Raw genomic sequence first — 21,784 nt, 5'->3', positions numbered from 1 at the left:
AAACACTGCCTGGCCCATTATCTCTAGAGAGTTAGTTACTGACTAACTCTCATATCTTGATATTAATCCATTTCTAATAATCTGTATCATACCACGAGGTGTGGCTTACTGGGAAAGATTCAGCATGTCTGACCTGGTGGCTGGCTCCATGGCGTCTGCCTCATTGCCCTCTTCCCAGCATTCTGTTCTGTTTACTCCGCCTACCTAATTTTCTGTCCTATCAAGGGGCCAAGGCAGTCTCTTTATTGACCAATGAAAATAACACAATAGACAGATAACCCTCCTCCATCATCTTTTTACATGTAGTTCTTCAGACTGGATACCTGTCCTACATACCTACATACATTACATGTTAATAAATCATGTGCCCTGTGTATTCCACACATATAATATATGTCTAGTTTGGTAAGACATTATGTTAGTGTGAGTTTGTAGGAATAGTTATGCTTACATATTATTTAGCAAAGTACAGTTTTTCTCTGGCCAAATTTTCAAAATGGAAAGCATTTACCTTTGGCTGAGCAAGGGCACATCTAGAAATGAGCCCTGCAGTCTATGATAACGTGAGCAAATGGTCCTACACTCAAGGTCGTTCACTGCAATGTTGTTTATCACGATACAATGGAAAACAATAGAAAAGAGAACAGATAACTCAAACATCACACGATAGTGTATTATTCAAATGTTAGCGAGGAAGCAGAAGATCTGCTGACTTGGAGGTGTCTGTGGATTAATAAATATGCAGAAGACACTCTTGTTTGAGATTAGCACAAGTGTATGTGATATTCTCGGTGTTTCTAGATACCTGTGGAAAGCCACCCAGAACACCTGGTGGCTTTCCAGGAAAGAAAAGGTAAAACGACTCTTTGTTATGTCCGATCTACTCAATAAACACTGCAAATTTTATTTCATTTAAGTTAGTGAAACCAAAACATGATTTTTTTCTCCCTTCTGTGTTTCTCTCACCTTCATTTAGGGTAGCATCGAACATCCCACAGTTAATGTCTCCCTTTATTTTCTTCACTTCTATTCATGGGGTAGAAGTCAGACTCCTCATCTAATGATATTGAGCAGAGTAGGGAAGGCCATTCGCCTGCTGGCAACATCATTAATTGAGTTTAAATCACCAGAGAATTTGAGTGCATTTTTTAAAAACAAAACATCCAAAGTAATTTTTGCCATTGTTAGCCCCATCCCCCACCCCCGAAGGCAGGAAGCTCGTGAATGTCAAGTGTCTCATTTGTCTCTAGCTAGATTCACATGATCCATGAGCTGGTTGTCAAACTGGAAGGAGAGAACCTTCTGGGAATGTGACTTTAATTGCAAAGGAAAGGGATGGGCTCCTTCTAAAGCTAACCTTAGATGTGCAACAGTACCCATGAAGAGGGCTTTATGTCTGCGGCCCCAGGACCCACAGTACGTAGAGGCTCTCAGAAATAAAACAGATTTCAAAAGTGAGGCCTGCAAGAAAGAAACAAGAGGTACCTTTGAAGAAAGAAATCTGTCTCCTCAATCAGCTATGACCATCCAGAACAGGCAGAGACAGCATGGCTAAGAAAAGAAGTCAGCTCCTGTCTAGCAGACCAGTCCGTATGCTAAAAACCTATGTTTGCAGAATTGACACTAGGCAAGTTATGTAACGGGTTTTCAAACGTGGAGACAATGTGGCAGAAGGGGGCAGTGGGGGCTGGGATTGAAGTGGAGCTAGGCCTGGCGGCACAAACTGTCATTATTCCAGCACTTGGAAAGACTAAAGAAGGAAGATTTTCGTTTCGTTCTGTGGTCTATGCAGTGAGTTCCAGGTGAACCCGGGCTACTCCGTTAAGCTCTGCCTGGGAAAGTAAAACAAAACAAACTGCAAACAACAACAACAACCCCTCTGAAGATGCAGTTATGGTTACCTTCTATTCACTGGGGGAATACACACTCCAAGCAGAGCCTGAGGAGAAACTTGGGAGTCTCCTGTTGGATCAGTCCTCCGCCTGCTCTCCTCGAGAGCCTGGCTCTGCTCTGGCGGCAGAAGGTGGTGACTTAGTCTCAGGTCTGTGCTTTTGAGGATAGATGGTGCACGGGTGTGGGCAGGTGACTCAGCTTTTCCCTGCCTCCATTGTTATGGCTGTGAAATGGGTAGGTAGTGCAAATAGTCACACCTTCTTGTTATAGTTGCTATGGGGTTTTAAAGCACTTCAAAGAGGGCCCTGTACCCAGAAGATGACATGCATATAATACACACACATCATACATACTAACATATTAAGATGTTAGTCTCTCTTTTTTTTTTTGCCTCATGAACACTTTACCTTTTTTTATTGAGCTCTACATTTTTCTCTGCTCCCTTCCCTGCCTATCCCCCCTTCAATCCTCTCCCAAGGTCCCCATGCTCCCAATTTACTCAGGAGATAAGATGTTAGTCTTAATACTCATGAATATTATTTATTCAAATTTATGAACCAGGGGGTCATTTTAAGTGAGAAAGAGGAAGAGCTAAACAACAAGGGAGCCGTCTACATCAGGACACTGGCTTGATCAGGGGTACCCCAAGAACTCCTCCGATGTCAAAAGTCACTGTTGATAGAAGCTCATACAGAAAGATTCAAACAGCGGTGGCTCTCCAGGCCAAGAACGCTGAAAGCAGACTCCAGTGTGGCACGGAGGTGGGGGAGATGACCTCTAGTGGCCTCGATGATCTATGGTGACAGAAAGTATCTTTGCAGAGTCACCTTGCTTGGTTTCGCTGCCAGACTTCACCTCAGAAGTGTAGTTCAGTCTGGATGTAGCAGCCCTAGCTCGGTGTAAAAGGAGAAGCTACGGTGTCCCGACTTGGACGTCCAGGTACTCGAGTTGAGGGGGAACTTTGGGTTTATTAATGGGACAATTGCACACCTGCAAATGCCAAAGGGCAAGGAAATAAATTCTCACCTCACTAACAGGATTAGGTTCAGTTGGGATCAAGAGTAAAAATCAGGGGCGGGGACGTCAGTCAACACCCCTCCTCCAGGAAGGTTAACTGGAAGGGGCAGGGTGCGGTTCTGTCAGGTGGGGCGTGGCGGTCACCCGCAGACCTCAGTCAGTGGCCACGGTATCAATCCGTGGGGCGCTTCCTAAGGCCTTTGATCTTTCCCCGGGATCTGGCGAGGGCCCGTTTTTCTTTCGAGTGCATTCCTCTTGGTTTATTTATTGTATCTGCTTTCATCAGGGCCTGGAGCTAGCACTCTTTGGGGGCAGTACTGGAAACTCCAGCCAGCCGGGTACTGCTGGAGGGAAGGGGAAGGGTTCTGTTCTCGGTTGGGGAGCTAAGTGCTGGTCCCCTTCTTGTTCCTATTCCGCAATCCCAGCCTGGCCTACAAATGTCCCTGTCAGAAACGGGCTTGAAGTTAGCCGGATTACATGGGAGTTTGATCTCCTTCTCTGAAGGGTCTAAAGTTGTCATCCGCCACTATGAGGATCCTGTTCCCCAGGCACTAGACCCTAATCTCCATTCAGCTTTTGCATCTGAGTGGCCTAGCCTCAGCTCTCCATCTGTGCGCCTTAAATCCCATTTATCTTCTTAGCACCCCAGACTTGGCCAGCCCCGCCCCCTTGTCCCCACTTGCAAATTACAGCCCCTCCCTTGCTCTTCCTCTGGCGCGCCAGACGGAGTAGAGTAACCTTTGAGGTGTTAGGAAAAGTGACTTAAACTGGGTGGAACGACACAGAGGGGGCGTGGGGAAAGAAGGGTCCCGCCAGAGAAACCCAGACACCCCAAGATTCCAGAGTCAGGACCCAGCCTAGGACCCTGAACCCGCAGTCTGAGTCAACGAACTCACACGGAGTGTTGAAGTCGGTCCCACCCAGGCCCCCAATCTAGGTCACCCGCGGGGAAGGGCTGGCCTGGGGGCTGTCTGCTCCGGAGGTGGGCGAGGAGTGAATTGATTCAGACCCTGCCCCTCGCTCTTCCAGTAGATTGTAATTCCATCTCTGGTGGGTCGAGCCGCCCTCCCTCCGGCGGCCGGTGCGTCCCTCCCCTCGGCCTCCAACGTCCACTCCCCAGCCCTTAAGAGCCCTGCAGCCGCGAGCCCGCTCCACTCCAGCACGCCGGGCTCCCAGCTGCTGCCTTGCCTCCTCGGACTCCCCAGTGGCTCCTGGTCCAGCTCTCCCGGCCCCCCACCTTCTCATCCACGCGCCACTGGCGTCCCCGCGTCCCCCAGGAGACGCCCTTTCCCTGCGCGCCCGGGACTTGGTGAAACTTTGCAGACACCGTCGGTGAGATGGATTTAATCCCAACCTCCTTGCTCTGTTTCTTACTCCTGGCCTGCAGCCTCCCACCCGGCGCCGTGACACTCCAGACCGCTCTGCGAAAATCAGGTAAAGCTCTCAGTGCGCCACGAGCCACGGTGCCCGGAGCACCCTGGTCCCGGGCTTTGGTGGGGTCGCAGAGCAGGCTGCTCCACGCTGCTCTCTCCGCTGACCGGCGTGGGCTCATCTCGCGTAGGCTGTGCGTAGAGCTCAACCAAAGGGTGAGCCTCGCCCTCCCCCAGCTCAGGCGGTTCCAGGGAGATTGTTTGTTTAAAAAACGGTCTGCTTTCCAGAGCTAGCAGAGGTGGTGGGCTCTGTATGGAACCACAGACTGCTAAAAGTTGGGGGCAGCGACCGCTCGATCTTGGTTACTGAGGGCTGAGAGAGCGCAGAGGACTTCAACAGCTCCTCCTGCTTCTTTGAACATCTTATTGGATTCATATTGCCTAGAGCCCAGCCATTTCCTGTTGAGTGTCTGAAGGTTTGCCTGGAGCCCCCCCTTCCTGGCTCTAGTCCTGTCCAAGCACTGGGTAGGGACCTGCGTTTTCTCTGCTGTTGGGATACTCTTGCACCCCGGGGCCATTTGTGCAGAAAGGAGCCCTTAGTGGGTTAACCTGATCTTGTTTAGAACTCCTGTCTTTGCTCTACTGTTCAAACAAAGATGTATGCGCTGTAGGGCTAGCAGTTACAAAGGATCTGTGAGAACGTGAAGCCACAAAAACTCGCTTTTCTTCTAGGAAAAAGTATGGGTTTTCTTTTTTCCAAATCTACATTGATTTAACTTATGTCATGAGGGAAAGTAGAACATTCTAAACAATAAAGTTCCAAGCATTGCTTCCAAATAACGATTTTTAGTCGTTGTTGGCCAGGACCATATTTAGAATTGGGGGAGAAAAAAATCTGCTTTTTCTTAGCTTACTTTGCAAGTGGGGGTTGTCTTATGGGATTAATTACGTCTACTGAACAATGGAAAACAATCTACTATTTGGATTCAGCCTGCAAAACCTCACAGCCAGTGAAGTCCCCCTTCACAGTGTTTCTACAAGAAAGAGGCAACCCAGGAAAAATTATCGGAGTGCAAACAAAATAATCTTGGCAGGTTCCCACTTGGCTGCTTAAGTATTTCTTATTGCTTAAGGATCTATGGGGAGTAGTGGAACTGTCGCCTTTCATGGTAGGAGATGTTTCAGTCTTCAGGCTGCATCCGTGGTCACCTGTATCCCCTTACCTGACTTGAAATTTAGGAACATTCTTAGCTTCCGCCTGACACTCGGATTGGGAACAAATCTGTCTGCACACTGCCCAGTTCATTTGGGAGACAAGAGCAGCCACCCGAGGCAGTTTCATATTAAATTGTCTTCTCACATCTTCGTATAGCTTCCAGCACTTCAATATGAGGCGCCTTTGAACTTTCTTCCTTAAGAAAAACTATGCTATGATCACTTGCATTCTGCAGGTTTCTGCACATGAAGCCATCTAGCTGCATGGTTGAATAGCTCATGCATCCATCCATCCATGGCTCTTAGCCTGAGAGACACACGCAGGGTTCTCTAAGGATAAACTTCGAGCCATGCAAGCAGAGAGTAAAATTATTGTGCAAAAGCCTGCCGTATAAAATTGTTCATGTTTTGCCCCATTTGCCCCTTTTTTTATTTCCTAATTTTCGGTCATTCCTCTCCTCAAAACATCTTCTACCCAGTTCACCCAGCATCTTGCTCAGATATTCATGTCACCAATGAATTGTGTTGACTTCTTTGGTTTTTATGTGAAGTATTGATGGGGGTGATTTTGAAAAAAAAATTCCTTTTAAATATACTTGGGCCCCACCAAAGTGGAAGGGATATTTAGACTAAGCTGCAGCCTAGAAGAAGCTTTTTTAAAAAACAAAAACAAAAACAATAACTTCATAATTTTATCCAGACAATGACTTTCAGGTTGGAAAGCTGCTTGGGTGAACATGACAGGTACTTCATAAACTTCAGGGGAAATTTTCCTTGTGGGCTCATTTACATCCCACGGAAAGACTAGTTTTTGATCCGTAAAATTGGTCCAGATTAAAAACTGAGTGTGCCCCAGTTGGCTCAGATGTGAACAGCAAGGAGCTCATTTGTAATCTCCCCCAGACACCCCAAACCCTGCTCCAATTCGTATGGGGTGACCTTGTGCCTTGCTGCCCCCACCCCATAGAAATTGGCTTGTGCACAGCACTTTGAAGGTGGTGTGGCCGTCCTGCAGGCATTCCCAAGCAGTCTGTTTTGTTTAGCCCTTCCTCTTGGCGCAATCGACTTTTGATAAGTACAGTTTAGTTGAGAAGTCTTGGATTCCAATTAACCTGAAGGTTGCTCCCCCCCTTCTTTTAGAAAGAGATCGGTAGAGAAGAACACCTTGCCCCCTCATCCCACGCTGTAGAACCTTCTGGTATTGAGCATTAGGAAAGAAAGCTCCACCTATGCCAACGCACACAATGAGTTGCCGCTGCAGTGCTCAAATTAAGTCCAATTAAATAATAATAATGGACACTAATTAAGGGCTCGTTGCACTGTTCTGAGAACTGATTTCTTTAATCAAGCCAGCAGCCTTGTTTCTCTGTTTTACTGAGGGGGACACAGTGGCTTAGGGAGAAGCTCGATATCTTACCTGAGGCCTTACAGAGGCTAAGCGCTGGAATGAGAATTCAGGTTCTGGTGCTGGACACCAAATCCCAGTCCTCCGCTGTCTTGTTTGCAGAGCTGGGTAGCCTTGGGTGTTTTCAAGGCTGAGTTCTTCAGGGACAGAGCCCTGCAACCTGCCTGGGTAGAGGGCCTGGCCTTACTGTTTTGTGTGGGAGACCTGTGTCACCTATGGGCACGGCCCCCAAATAAAACAGTGCCTAGACTACTGGTGTGGGGTGCAGGAGGATACTGTCCCCTGACCTCCTATGGAAAGAGTGTACATGGTCTTATAGAGGAATGAGGAGTCATTTGCTGTTTTTTGTTAGACTTTTGGGCATTAATGCTTGTGGGGGCCAGAAGGACACTGAAGACCCTTGGGGATAGAACAGTGAGGAGGTGGAGAGTCCTATACAACTTTAACATGCCGCCCCTGCGGGCCTCCATGGTGTGTAAGCACACTGAGCTGGAAAGGCTTCACTCCCGTTCTGCTGTAGGACAGAGGCAAGTGAAAATTCATCATTTGACTGAGAGGTCCTGAAGGGATTTGTCCGAGTTGACATCCAAAGCTGAACTGGGGTGATTGGTATGAAGACTCCCCAACACGCGAGGCCTATAGCCTGCTGCTTCTGCTCCTCAGCAGGATTTCAGGGGGAGGGGGGAAAGAGTCACCCAACCCTGGGGACAAGCAGAGAAGAAACCACCCATAGTCCACAGGCAGATCTGTAACTCTGGCCTTCATTATGAAGGTCATTTCTAGGCAGCTCTGTGAGAGGAAGACATCTAGGAAAATTCTTCCTTTTCAGGGGAGCTAGCTCGTAGGCAGGTGCCTTGTGGTTAGAGAGAGAAGACAGGCTGCCTAGGTGGCTAATGTTGGGTGAGGCTGAAGGCCAGGGGGGCTCGTTACTGGATTTGTTTGTTGGTAGTTGTCCATTACATAGGTCTTAGATGACCACACTTTAACTATCTGCTAGGGGATGGCTTTTGAGATGTCTTCAGCTTTGGGCCGTGGTGAATGAGGTTGCTACATGCAGCTATCTATGTGTCTCTGGGTGAAGATGCTTTTATTTCACTTGGTAAGGAGCTGAGTGGGATCCCTGCTTCCCGTAAGATGGACTTTGCAAGACAACAAATGGTTTTACAGAGTGGTTTTACTGTTTCGCATTCCTAAGAGCAACGCTTGGGAGGCCCACTCATCCTGGATTTCCTACAACATCTGGGACATGTTCTAGTTTTGTTTCTGCAGCTATGAGGAAAAAACAAAACCTGACAAAAAGAAAATTAGGGGAGGAAGGGTTTCGTGCAAAATTCCAGGTTGGTCCATCACTGAAAGTGACAGGAGCTGGAAGCAGCCCATTGTGTCGTGTTCAGTCAAGAGCAAAGAGAAATGAAACGTCGGTGCTCCCTTGCTTCTTTGCTTGCGCTCAGTGACTTCCCTGCTCTTCTATGGTCAGAATCCCCCTGACTAGAGAACGGTGCTGTCCACAGTGGGCTGGGCCTTCCTTCATCAACCCATTTATTCCCATAATCCCCACAGGCCAATTCAATGTTGACAACCCCTTACCAATATTTTTTTCCCAGGTCATTGTAGGTTGTGCCAAGTTGAAAGTTGAAGCTAACAAGAAGGCATAATTGCTTCTTTGTCATTTCTCTGGTTTTTGTTTGGTTTTGCTTTGTTTCTAATAGGTGAACAATGATAGATCTCATTATAGTTTTAATCTTTGTTAATGTTCCTTCATGACTAATGATATTGAACCCTTTTTTCTGAGTCATCTGCCTCTCAAGTGTCTTTGAGTCTTTTGACTTTTTATGAAAAAAGAAATTGAGATGTGTGCTTTCTTACTGATTTTTTTTTAGTATTCTTTGTACATTTTGAGCACAGTCTTTTACATAATCCAGACATTTGCTTTGAAAACACCAGCTTCTCAGGTGCTATTTGCCAATTTTTTTATGCACTTAAGCATGTGTGTACAGGGGAGTGTGGGTGGGTACATGTGTATGTCCAGGAGAGTGTGGATGGGTATATGTGTGTGTCTAAGAATGTTTGGGTGGGTACATGTGTGTGTCCAAGAGTGTGTGGGTAGGTACATGTGTGTGTCCAGGAGTGTGTGAGTGGGTACATATGTGTATCCAGGAGTATGTGGGTGGGTATATGTGTGTATCCAGGAGTGTGTGGGTGGGTACATGTGTGTGTCCAGGAGTGTGTGAGTGGGTATATGTGTGTGTGTTCAGGAGTATGTGGGTGGGTACATGTGTGTGTGTCCAGGAGTGTGTGGGTGGGTATGTGTGTGTGTGTATCCAGGAGTATGTGAGTGGGTACATGTGTATGTGTCCAGGAGTGTGTGAGTGGGTACATGTGTGTGTGTGTCCAGGAGTGTGTAGGTGGTTTTTGTGTGTGTGTCCAGGAGTGTGTGAGTGGGTATATATGTGTGTGTGTCCAGGAATATCTGGGTGTGGTAGCATGTAGAGGCCAGAGGACAACTTCAGATCTCATTCTTCTAAACCTTATCCACCCTTTGGCAAAGGGTCTCACATTGGCTTAGAGCTATCCAATTAGGCTGGACTTGCTGGCCAGTGGACCTCAAGGGTTCCCCTGCCTTTCTCGGAAGCATTGAGATTACAAGCCCATGTCACCATGCCCAGAAGTGCTAGCTGGATTCTAGAGATTGAATTGGGGTCCTCATGCTTGTGAGGCAAACACTTTACTGAGCAAACTATCTCTTCAGCCATTTCCTTTTTTTTCCCCCCTTAATGGTATCTTTCAAAAAGAAGAAAATTTGTACTTGGACCAGTCCAACATATCACTTTTTAATGATTATTCCTTTTAGTACAACTTAACCCATGATTACAAATATGTCCTTCCTGAACTAGAAGATTTTAAGTTTCCATTTAGTTCTACAAGTTATTTTGAGCTACCTTATTATTTTTTTTTTTTTGCGTGGGGTGTGATTTTTTTTAAATTTTTTTAAACATGGTCTCTCTATATAGCCTTGGCTATCCTGGAACTCACTCTGTAGACCAGGCTGGCTTATCACTCATAAAGATCTGCCTGTCTCTTCCTGCTGGGCTTGAAGTGTGTACTACCATGCCAGGCCGTGAGGTATGATATTTAAAACAAAGTTTCTTTTCTGATTTGTGGATGCACTGGCTTTATTATACAAACATTGTGCTTGGTGGTCGTGGTGGTGGCATGTGTGGATCTTTGGCTTAACTGATTTCTATGCCTGTGCTCACAGTATCAGGTGGCATTCAGGCCTGCTCACATCCTCTTGCAGAAGATGGGGGTAGGTCTGCTGTCTCTCCGCAGCATCTGACAATGCGGTTCTTAGGGATGTCTTTGTCACGGCATTTCTGTGGCTTGGTGCCAAGTGTAAGGATGGGTATACTGGGGACCTAAAGATTTATGGATTTAAAGGTTTAAAGGGCAGTACTTCCAATCCTAAGGTGTTTAGTTCTTCTTTATTGATACAAAACACATGACATTATTAAATATGGCTCAAGTACACAGGAAGGAGGGAGCACATGGGTCCTGCTTTCCCTCTTGACATGTCTTTTTTGCCTGAGGTTCCAAAACCAGTGGGAGAAGGTAAAGCTGGGGTTCGGAATTCAAGGTTTCCCTGGAGAAGATGGCATTCTCCACAGTCAGTCTTAATGTGGCACAAACCTGTAATCTTTTCCTTTCCACTTTTTCAGTATGTCTCCATCCATATAATTGGGTTAAAATGAAGATCTAGGAGAATTAAAAAAGGAAAAAATAAATTCCTGGAAGAGGAGAGTTAGCTCACAGGCAGGTACCTCGTTGGAGGATACAGGTCCCTCTAGGTGATTTCTATGGATGCTGGATAACACTGAAAGACTAGGGCATCAGGGATCATCCTGGCCTACTTCTCAAGCGTCACCCTAATCAAGCCCTCAAGAGACTGGCAGTGCTCTTACTTAAGACTCATATTCTAGACCTTTCCCAAAGTATCTGATTTGGAGGCGTCATCTCTTCTGGATGCCCCCACCCCGTTTCCTTTAACTAGCCAATTCTAATCCATTACAGTAAGGTTGTTTTGGTTCTTGGGGAAACTGAGCACATAAATCCACCTCTCTGTCTGTATGGGTAGATGGTGGATGGATGGATGGATGGATGGATGGATGGATGGATGGATGGATGGATTGATTAGATAGATAGATAGATAGATAGATAGATAGATAGATAGATAGATAGATGATAGATAGATGACAATATACAGGGATGTATCATATATATGCACACGTGTGTGCTCTCACGCGTGTGTGATGTCTAGTAGTTCCTAGCTAGCTAGTAATGCTCTATGAACTTCAGTCATCTAGTCCCCTCCCTCTCCACGGATTTCTCCATCATGTCAAACAACTACAAAGGAACATTTCTTTCTACTTACTTTTCTCTGTCTTCCTTCATGACTGTCTGCGATCAAAGCAAAGGAGAGAAATCAAGGTCAGGCGGAGAAGTGATTTAAGTCAAGGCAGTCCTTCCTCTTGAGTGCAAGAGCTACGAGTTTAATAACCTTCAAATTCCTTAGGGAGTAGTAGTCTACAGAGTTTCTTCTGTTCCCTAACCCCCAGGGGGTTAATAGGGCCTGTAAGTGTCCAGCAATCCCACGTTGGATTTATAAAAGCAGAGTCCCATTTGTCTGAGGGTTATTGTGAGCCTTAGCATCCGCTTGGCTTGTCCTGTGGATGTCTTGCATTCCCACCTCCATTTTGAAGAAGGACCCAAAGTGTGATTTCTATCTCCTGACATAAACCAACAGAGAGAGGGGAGTCACGGGTGCGAAACATTACAGAAACGACCAGCAGAGGGCAGACTTCCAGAGTTGGCTGGACCAAGTCTCAGACCCTATTCAGGAGCCTATGGAAGTCCTCAACTATGCAGTAAGAGTTTTTAGGGTACATCCCAGGCACCCGTCTTTGAAACAAGAACTTCAGGAGGGCGGACAACAGAGTGATTCACAGTCCACACATGGAAAAGTGGGGCTCCTGTGCCTCCCTTTCTTCGTACCCCCACGCCGCTATACCGGCATTACCTGTTTATTTCTTCCATATCAAACTGTGGCAGCCAGCAGCAGTATTTGGGCAGGTATAACTAAATTAAGCAGCTCAGTGGGATTTCTGGAGGTTGGTCTGGGGATTGGCTAGCTTCTTTCTTCTCTGGTTGCTGTTGTTACTATCGCCCTTTAGAGACAGGGGTCTACCTTGATAGACAGCTCGGGCTGACTCTGAAGAGGTAATCCTCCAGCTTCAGGCTCCTGAGTGGCTGTGAACTTAAGTTGCATGAATGAGGCCTTTCTGGAGTCCACCCATGCACACCCCTCCTTCTCTACCTGCCCAGGGATGGTTGCACTTAGAGGGAAACCCTGCAGAAAGACTAACAGCCACACCTCATTCGACCAAGATAAGCTCCACCCTCCCTTCTTCTCTCACCACTGCGAGGCTGGGTCATGAGCTTGCATGGGTGGCTCCTGGCTGAGCAGGCGTGCACACACTTCAGTCTTTCCGCAAATTTGGGGTCAAGCTCTGGCTTTCTTATTGGTTATTTGGTGATTTGGAAAATTAGGTAAGCTAGTCAGCCTTTCTCCAATTAACAAATTTCTCTATTAATAAATGAATAGATAATAAATGTTAAGGAAAGTATCTACCTTATAGGCTTGCTCAGAGGATAAGTAAGTCAGGACACGTACCAAAGCATTGGATAGGACTGACTGATGCTTAAAGGCAAAAGGAAGAAACTTTTAATCTAGATTGGAAGGAATGGCCTGAAGGAATATGTGCACATATGTGTTTACAGGTATCCTAACAAACTCGAACACTGTGTTATCATTTCTTTTTAACTTCCCCATACATGTCATATATCATTGCACGTGATCTGACTTGTAGTGACATACACATTTCAGATGTTTTATAAGCAAATTAATTTGCAAATCAGAAATCATTCAGCCACACACCTTGAATTTCTGTTTGGAAAATGAGGCTGCCAAGAACACGTGTTTCCTCCGAATGGATGACCTCTGTAAAACGGTAGAACCCCTGGGGCAATGCTTGAGTTTTACCTGGTAACTGTTTCGGGTGAAGTTCTACAGGATAATGGAAAGAGAAGCTGTTTCTGAAAGAAAATCTTGTGCTTGATCTGTGGCAGGGTGTCAGCCCAAGTCTGAATGAAGCCAGGGGCTAAGAGATGACTCAGGTCTTTTTTCAAAATTTTCTTCTTTTTTAAAATTGTTTTCATTGTGCTATACATTTTTCTCCGCTCCCTTCCTCTCCCCCCCCTCCCATTCTCTCCTCTCCCGTGACTCCCATGCTCCCAATTAGTGGTGACACAGACAGACAGCCGGGCCTGTGAACTTCCTGCAATGATTCTTCCATTTCCTTGGCTGTTAAGAAACCCTCGCTTCCCCCAGGTAACCCCGCTGCCACCTTACTTCGGAAAAAAATCAAAAGAAGTAAAGAGTGCTTTGAAAGAGCCGAAGTCCTGTGTCAGGATAAAATATTCCAGGTTGAGTATCCATAATTTAAACTCTGAAACGCCAAATCCAAAGCTTTTGGAGTACCAAGATGGCACCTCAAGTGAAAAAAAAAAAAAAAAAAACACAGACAACTTGATCTTTAAAACTGAGTTTCATGCACAAGATTATTTAGAATATTTCATAAATTACCTTTAGGCTGTATGTATAAAGCATTGGTAAAACATAGATGCTTTGTGTTTTGACTTGGATCTCATTCCCAGCAAGAATCATTATATGTATGCAAATATTCCTGAATCTGAAAAAAGAAAAGAGAACCCTCTTGTTCCAAAGCAATTTGTACAAAGGAAATCTGCCTGCTTCAGCTAAGAGTAATTGCAGTAACTATTGGTACTTCACCAGCCAGGCCTGGCAAGGCTGGCCTTCCCATGACTCTGCTCTCATCTGTTTATATTTCTAAATCTCCCCCTTCTCACTCCCTAATGACACTTGAGATGCGTTTCTTATCTGACTCTGCAAATACTGAGCAGTGGAAATTTTAACACTCGTATTTGCTGACAGGGCACCCCCCAAATCCTGAATCCGTTTTAATACAATGTTAATGCTATTTATTTTTCTTGCTGCAATAAGTTTATATTAGCCTTTTAACAGTTTACACTGTGCAGAAGGAGCCGTATTAGCAGCCCCTTTCCTGTAACATCTGGGCAGTTGGGAACATAATACTTAAATATAACCTGCATTTAAAGCCTTCCTTGGACAGATGGCTAATTTTATTGATCTAATCTTACACTTAGGAATAGGTCCCATGATCCTTTGCTCGTAATTCTTGGAGCGAGCAGAGAAATAAATAAGATAGCCGATGGTTGCGAATGAGGAGGCTGCTACATGCCTGTGATTTATCTTTTAAATACTTCTGTATAAACGGTGGCGGGATGAATTGCCTGCATCTCTACCCTAAGGGAGTTAGGATAATGCTGCGGTAACACAGGTAGGAAGGCAGCACTCAAGGATAAGCGTTTGCATCCATTTCCACCTCTTGGTGACAGTGACATAGCACGGTTCAATGGGGACCATTACCCCTGCCCTGGGCGGGCATCCGTGCCCCTGCCCTGGTTAGTCATCATTTGAGCAATTTCACTGTGAAGTCCACTCACTCTTAAAGACAGTTGCAGAAGTAAATGTACACAAGAAACTGGGGGGGGGGGGCGTGTGTGTGTGTGTGTGTGTGTGTGTGTGTGTGTGTGTCCGAGAATGTGGGAGGTGAAAGCGGGAGGCTTGTAAATTCCGGGCCATCGTGGGCTTCCACTTAGTGAGACCATCTCAAGAACAAAATCAATCAATTAAACAAGCAAACAAAAAACATCACAACAACAACAAAAAAAAAACCACCCAAAATTCACACTAAAGGGTTTGTTAATCAGTGTTAGATGAGTTTTCATTAGTGAAATACACGATTGGCTAAGGAGTTTGTATATGTCCCTCTAATTTAATTCAGCAATCCCGGTTCAGTGTTTCCTTCATATGACAACAGACTCATGTGTCTGCTCCAGGTTCATTTGTCCTGTTTCAGAATAGTGATGTGTCTGTTGTGACACATGCAAGCAACTGCTTGAATTAATCGGGCCAGTTAACATCCGCTGCTGGACAAGCAACTCTAAAATTTGGTTTATTTTCCATTTATTCAAAGTCCAATGTGTGCATTTCTGGTCGGCTGTTTCCTCAGGATGACTCTCTTGTATGTGGTGACCTGAAGATCTTGCCATCCTTTCTTTAGTAGCTCCATCTTGTAAAACCACTATCTTCAAGACAGGCCTCCAAAGAGGGAAGTGAAGAGCATGAAGGTTTGTGGGAGAGGCTTGATGGGTCAGAGCAGGCCACAGTCACACAGCTCTAGCTGAATCGCAAGGGTTCCAGAAAGTGCAGTTCCAGAAACTGCATGGGAAGAACCTGAACCCAGAGCAGTGCTTATCTCTGATGCACTATTTTGAAGTTTCTTAAAAGGACCAAGAAAGGTGTCACCAAATTTGTAGAAACAGGTCATCTAGAGTTTTTATGTCTTTTTAACCCTGGATGAATTTGGCCTGGAGTGTACTCTCATTGTAATGCACCATCTTGCTTGAAAAACAAGTGCTTACTCTTTTAGGTCATGTGCTGTTGCTTTATCAGAGTGAACGAAGAAAAAAGTAGCCAAGGATGGGTGCTTATGAAGAAAAGGGTAGCTGAGGTGGGTACTTATGAAGAAAGAGTTCCATTTGGGTTCACGGTCATGATCCAAGATCATAAGACTGCACCCGGTGCTATCCTTGCTGGTGAGAACCCTGGGGTGGTGCAGAGAGGGCAAGCAACATAAAGGGAGGGAGTGTGTGCATGTACCCTTTCTCTGTCTCTTTTTATCAAGGCACCAGGACCTAAGTATAAATGCTCCACCCCAGTGACTTCATCTAACCCTAATCACCTCCCAAAGACCCCAGCTTGAAATGCTGTACTCAGATTAAATTCCACCCTCTTAAGGCCTTAAAACGGGGATTAAATTTCAACATATGTTACCTAGGGGGATGCAGCCAGCCCATGTCCGAACTATGTCATTTGCCATCTGTCTTATTTGTCACAAGCTAATATGAGGAAAGACCCTAAAAGCCAGGCCATCCAGTTGACTTTGATCAGCTTGGAACAATGCCCCCAGTATGTAGAGAACTGAGCTAACCAGGGCATACTATCGCTCCTCCACTGTGTATCTAGCATACCAAAGATGCTAGATGCTAGGCTCTCTAAAGGCAACAGATCAATTTCTCCATGATCAATGATCTGTGTAGGAGTTGTCTTCAGCAATAGAGCCTTGCTGCCAGTTTGTGAAGAGCAATCTATAGTTTTGGCAACTACCTGGATTGTTTGGGGTATTCCATTTGGCCAACAACTCAATTCCTGAATTTAGAAGTCTGACAATTCCTGAAGCTACAGTGATTTGATTTCCAGAATGGAAATATTCTGTTCATCTAGGTTCCTTTTTTCTCCCTCATGGCTGGTGCAGAGGTAGTGAGGGAGAATTGTCTGTATTCTGTCAATCATGTTTTAAATAAACGCTGATTGGCTAGGCAGGAAGTATAGGTGGGTCAACCAGACAAGAAGTAGAGGCAGGGCGATGAGACCAGGAGATTTCTGGGAAGGAGGAAGCCCATTCCTCCCAGTTCTACGCAGATCACCGAAGAAGCAGGATGTGACTTGCCCCGCTGAAAAGGTACAGAGCCATGTGGCTAACATAGATAAGAATAATGGATTAATATAAGTTAAGTTATAAGAGCCAATATGAAGCCTGAGCTAATGGGTCAATAAGTTTATCATTAATATAGACTCTCTGTGAGGTTTTCTCTGGAACTAAAGCGGCTGGGGGACCAGGCAGGACAGAAACCCCAACAAGCAGCCCCTCCTATTACACAGAGGAAGCCTGACTCCTGGATACTATGGGCTTCCCATCAATCACATGGCATAGAACCTACCACCTTACTCTGGAATCCCCAAACTTTTCAAGACAAGTGAATATGTGCTGTATCTTACTTCATGTTCTTACATTTTATAGGAAGTAATAGTAATCCCTTTGTAGTACCAACCTATGAATCAGTTCAGTTCCTCATGTTGTGGTGACCCCCAGTCAAAAAATTATTTTTGTTGCTACTTCATAACTGTAATTTTGCTACTAGAATGAATCATAATGTAAATATCTGTGTTTTCTGACTGTCTTTGTTAGTTACAACCTACAGGTTGAGAAACACTGAATTTCAGCGTGGATTCCTGGGACTGGGGAGATGCTCCATAGGGTGTCTTAGGGTTCCTATTGTTGTGAAGAGATGCCATGACCACAGCAACTCTTAAAGCGGAAAACATCTAATTGCAATAGCAACAGTTTCAGAGGTTTAGACCATTATCATGGCACGACATGGCAGCAAGCAGGCAGACATGGTGCTTTGAAGACGGACGCTAAAAAGAAATCCTGCACTAGTCAGAACTGAGTAAAATGAAGGGTTATTTATTTACGGGTAGACTCACAGATCACAGTCCTTTGCTTGAATGGGGAACAGCAACGGAATCCCACAGCCGGAAGAGAGGCCGGGCATGCATGCTTTCCATTGGCATTTATAGTATAAGAGGTCACTCTAAGTCAGTGGGTAACTTAAAGGCTACTGGTAGTAGGAATTCCTAGAGCAGTGTTTGAGCAGGAGCTGAGAATTCTTGTTTTGATCACAGGCAACAGCAAGCAAACTATGTCACTGGGTGTAGCTTGAGCATCTATGAGACCTCAGAGCCCACCCCCACAATGACACACCTCCTCCAACAATGCCGCATCTATTCCAACACAGACACACCTCATCATAGGGCCGTCCACTTTGGGGTCGTTTTCTTTCAAACCACCACAGAGGGTAAAATGCTTGCCACAAAAGCGTGAGCAATTACCCAGAACCCATGTTTAAAAAGCTGTGTGTGGTGGTACGCTCTTGCAGTCCCAGCCCTTGGGAGGCAAAGACAGGAGGGTCTGTAGGACTTGCTGGCCAGCTAGTGTAGCCTATTTGGTGAGCTTGAGTTCCTGGTGTCCACTTCTGACACGCATACATATGCACACATTCATTTATGCATGTGTCTATACGTAAGTAGAAGATAAATAAAATAATAAATAAAACCAAATAAACAAATATGAACAAAATGTATGAACAAAAGTAAAAATACATGAACTAAAAATTTAAAAATGAATAAAATAATAAATAAATAAAAAAATATGGTACTAAAGTGTACAAACTAAAATTTTAGCCATTCCACCCTCTAGTTTTCTAGAAACTCCTCTATTTGTGTTCATCACAAAAAGAACTCTTTGTAGTAGATAATTTATTCAGTAAGATGCTTCTTAAAATATAACAATCATCTTTTAGCTATAACACCCTGCTCTGACAAGGATGGAGATAGTGTGGATAGATCCTACTGAACAGAAATTCACAGGTTTTGTTGAATGATTTTCCTAAGCACATTCAGAAAGATGATTTCATTATGGCTTTGTCATCTTCATCCCATTAGGAAGTCAGGTCAGGTGACTTAGAAAGAGGAAGATGGTATAGCCAAACATGAGACTGGACCGACCAGCAGTCTAGCTCTGTTGCTTCTGATCAGTCCAGAGGTATCTCTGTTGGCAACAGAAAAAATAACAGTGAAACTCCTGGCAGCAGACTTGAGCCTCGCTCTGTTGGATGGCTTGCTATCTCATAGACTTATTTGCTTTCCCAGTATTGAACGTTATCCTAACATTGATCTGACCTTGGAACATTTCTCCCTTATCTCTGCCTGGGAAAATGTAAGACCAGACTACATTGCCCGTGGAAGGATCTCACTGGTGAGATTTCCTCTTCATTCAGCCTTCTTTGAAGAGGCCGTGTGCATGCCATGGACACTCTGGAACGACTGAGGGCTGTCTTGCCCTCGGTTATCTGGTGTGCAGATGACAAACCCTTAGTCCCCTGGTGTCTCTGATAGGAGGAATTTTTGATGTCTCGGGGACCAGCCAGATAACTGCCTAGCTTTGAAGTTTCTCATCCCTCAAATATTCAGCCACCTTCCTTGATAGTAAGCAATATTTTTGTTAGTCTTCCAAGGTGGACTATGTCAAGGCTTCTCATTCAAGTGCCAAGGCTTTCTCTGATGCTTTGAGAGTTTCTAATTGGTGTCGTGAGATGAATGAACCATTACATTGTTTAATGGCTATCCAAAAGTAATGGATAAGCTCCAGTTACAACCCATATGCAGAACACAGAGGAATGATAGAGAGATTCCAATCAGATAAGGCTGCATTTGAATTCTAGCTTCAACCTTTACTGTTGTCTGATTCCAGATGAGTACTTTATTTTTTTTTCATTCTTTATGTTTCTCATCTAAAATTTAAGCTTCGTATTACCTAGAAAAAGGTTATTTAGGTATGCCTATAAAATCCCTACACATTTGGTGTTCATTAATTAGGTTCATTATGTTTTATAGAGTTTATATAGTAGCAGAGATGGTAGTTTTTCCATATTGACACAATCTCAGATTTAGATGACATTGGCATAATTATATAAATGGGTGTGGGAGCCCATGAAAATGTAAATGAAAGAATTCTAGTGCCTTAAATTCATACTGCAAATTTTTAGGATATATGCCCTCAAATGATGAGTTTTGATGTCTATATTAGTTATAAAGTTCATGTCCTTGTCAAAGACCTGAAGTCAAATTTAATAAAAAATAGTCAATATTCGTTATAAGATCAGGAAGAAAGGGTTTAGCCACTACAGTAGCAATAGATTTTCATGTGTTAACCATCAAAAGGGAGGCTGTTTGTAGTTGGAATATTTTCTTGAAGTTCCTTAGCAACCTTTTTTATCATTCAATTGACAAAATAAACTTGCTGTTTATTTTTAAGAATTAATTTTTGTCTTCATTTATCTGTATCGGTGCACACTTATATGATGGTGTCTGCAGAAGCAAGAAGGTGTCGGATACCCTAGAGCTATAGTTATAGGTGGTTTTGAGCTTCCCAGCATGGATTCTCAAACCTAGATTCTGGTCCTCTGGAGGAAAAGCATGCACTCTTAATGACTGGTATCTCCAGCTCAAAAGTGCTAAGTCTACGGTAAATGCTGTCTCTAGGCTGTCCTGAAACTTACTATGGGCCTAAGAACAACCTTGAACTTCTGCTCCCTCTGCCCCCCTCTTAGTCCTGGGGTTAGTGGCAAGCAACCCCAGACACAGATTTGCTTTTCTCACCCCGTCTTTGATTTCACAATATTCTGTCAAAATAACTTTCTCCAAATCCAGTTCCCTCAGCCTTCTAGACTCTAACATTGGGCACTCCAGGCTTGTGATAACATGGCCTTTAGTCTCCTCTCTCCTCACTGAATTCAGTTCACGGCCTATTCTCCAGCCAAGTTAGATTGCTTGTTATTTTATAGACCCTCTCTTCATTTTCCAGCGCTGAATGCTGTCCACATGTTAGCCCGACTCTTAAAATATCGCTCCCTCGTCTCTGCCCAAGGAAACACCTTTGAAGTATGACTCCAGGGCTCCTGGTCTGAGAGTTTTCTTATGATGTGCCCCCTAAGCGGAAGCCAGCCCTCGGTTCTCCCGCTCCACCTGGTGTCTTGGCTGTGGTGGTCTTTTGCTTTGGGTGCACTTGACTCATCTCTCCTATTCTTAACTTGGCCAAGAAAAGCATCCTAATTTCTCTGTCTTTGCCCCTCCGCCATTGCCTGATGGAGTGTCTTGTGTGAGACTGGCCCTTCAGCCGACAGCTGGGAGATGGGAAACAACAGCCTCATTCTGGGCAAATGCGTTTTCACATCGTGTGATTAATTTGGTCCCTCTCGCAGCTCCCAAACTCATTTCCTTCCTCAAGTGCAATACAAAAAAGGTGTCACCTCCATGTGCTAACGTTGTTGCTCAACCTGGGCAGACGTTTGGAAACCCACACAGCAGTATGATTTAGAGAAGGGAATGCCCCGGGGAGTCTGTCTGCAGCAGCAGGTAATTTAAACCCCACCTCAGCCTGCTGCCGGGCTGTTGGCGTTGTCAGAGTTTTAAGGAGACCCTGATTGAGTCTAAACTGTGAGCGGCATCTCTGTGGCTACCCAGAGACAAGTCTGGTCTGAAATAACCTGTGGGGCTCAGACTCACCTTGCATGCCTTTCAGAGGTTAAGAAGCCAAGGCAGAACTACGTACTTAGACATTAGAGGACAGTGCATTAGGAAGGACTCAAACAGTCTCATCTGCTTTGAAAACCGGAGCAAATGAGGCTTTCATGGGAATGGGATGAAGGAGAAGGTCACATTACTGGAGATGGGCTAAAACCAGTCAGTCTACCGTAATGAGGTCTGGCTGCAAGGTCGGGAGGAAAACAGCACCCCAGTTCCTCCACATTCATCTTCGGCTTTATTGTGCTGACCCTGGCTCGCTTTCAAAGATCAATTCTGCAAACCCTGGAAAGTGAAGCGGTCCAAAGACGGGATTTTAGCAAAGGTGTTTTTCATTGTCCGTCTTCTGAGGACCGGTGAGCCTTCTGAAATGAATACTTCCGGACAGCCTGATTGGAAGCACCCAATCAATGGACCAATTAGCTGACTCCTTGATTTAACTGTATATCAAGATGTATACGATGATATACACACACACACGTGCATAGTGGAGAGTTAAAAATGAGTCCCATTACAATTGAAGTTAACAATGAATGGCGTGGTAGTAAGAGAAAACGTGTTGATGTCTGAAACTGACTTTGAAATGCACTAGATTTCCTGACGGACTGTTGGACAGACTGTTGGACAGATGATAAGACACTGGAGTCCTAGGGGTGAGCATGCACTCTCTCCCACTAG

At 44.9% G+C, this 21,784-nt stretch overlaps 1 protein-coding gene across 2 annotated transcripts in view; it reads left to right on the top strand.

The window, feature by feature from the left end:
• Positions 1-3,745: 3,745 nt before the first annotated feature.
• The window catches only part of Egflam (EGF like, fibronectin type III and laminin G domains), a 167,471-nt gene continuing 149,432 nt past the window's right edge, over positions 3,746-21,784 (top strand). The window contains exon 1 of one of the 2 annotated variants that reach the window (XM_087896921.1): positions 3,746-4,344. In XM_087896921.1, the coding sequence (XP_087753047.1) occupies positions 4,248-4,344 (97 nt within the window). In that variant the 5' untranslated portion in view covers positions 3,746-4,247. The remainder of the gene's footprint in view (positions 4,345-21,784) is intronic. The other variant, XM_087896920.1, reaches the window with a different exon arrangement.

Source organism: Myodes glareolus, chromosome 15, assembly GCF_982192425.1.
Source record: "Myodes glareolus chromosome 15, mMyoGla1.1, whole genome shotgun sequence".
NCBI classification, from domain to species: Eukaryota; Metazoa; Chordata; class Mammalia; order Rodentia; family Cricetidae; genus Myodes; species Myodes glareolus.
This window is presented reverse-complemented; position numbering and strand designations above follow the sequence as displayed.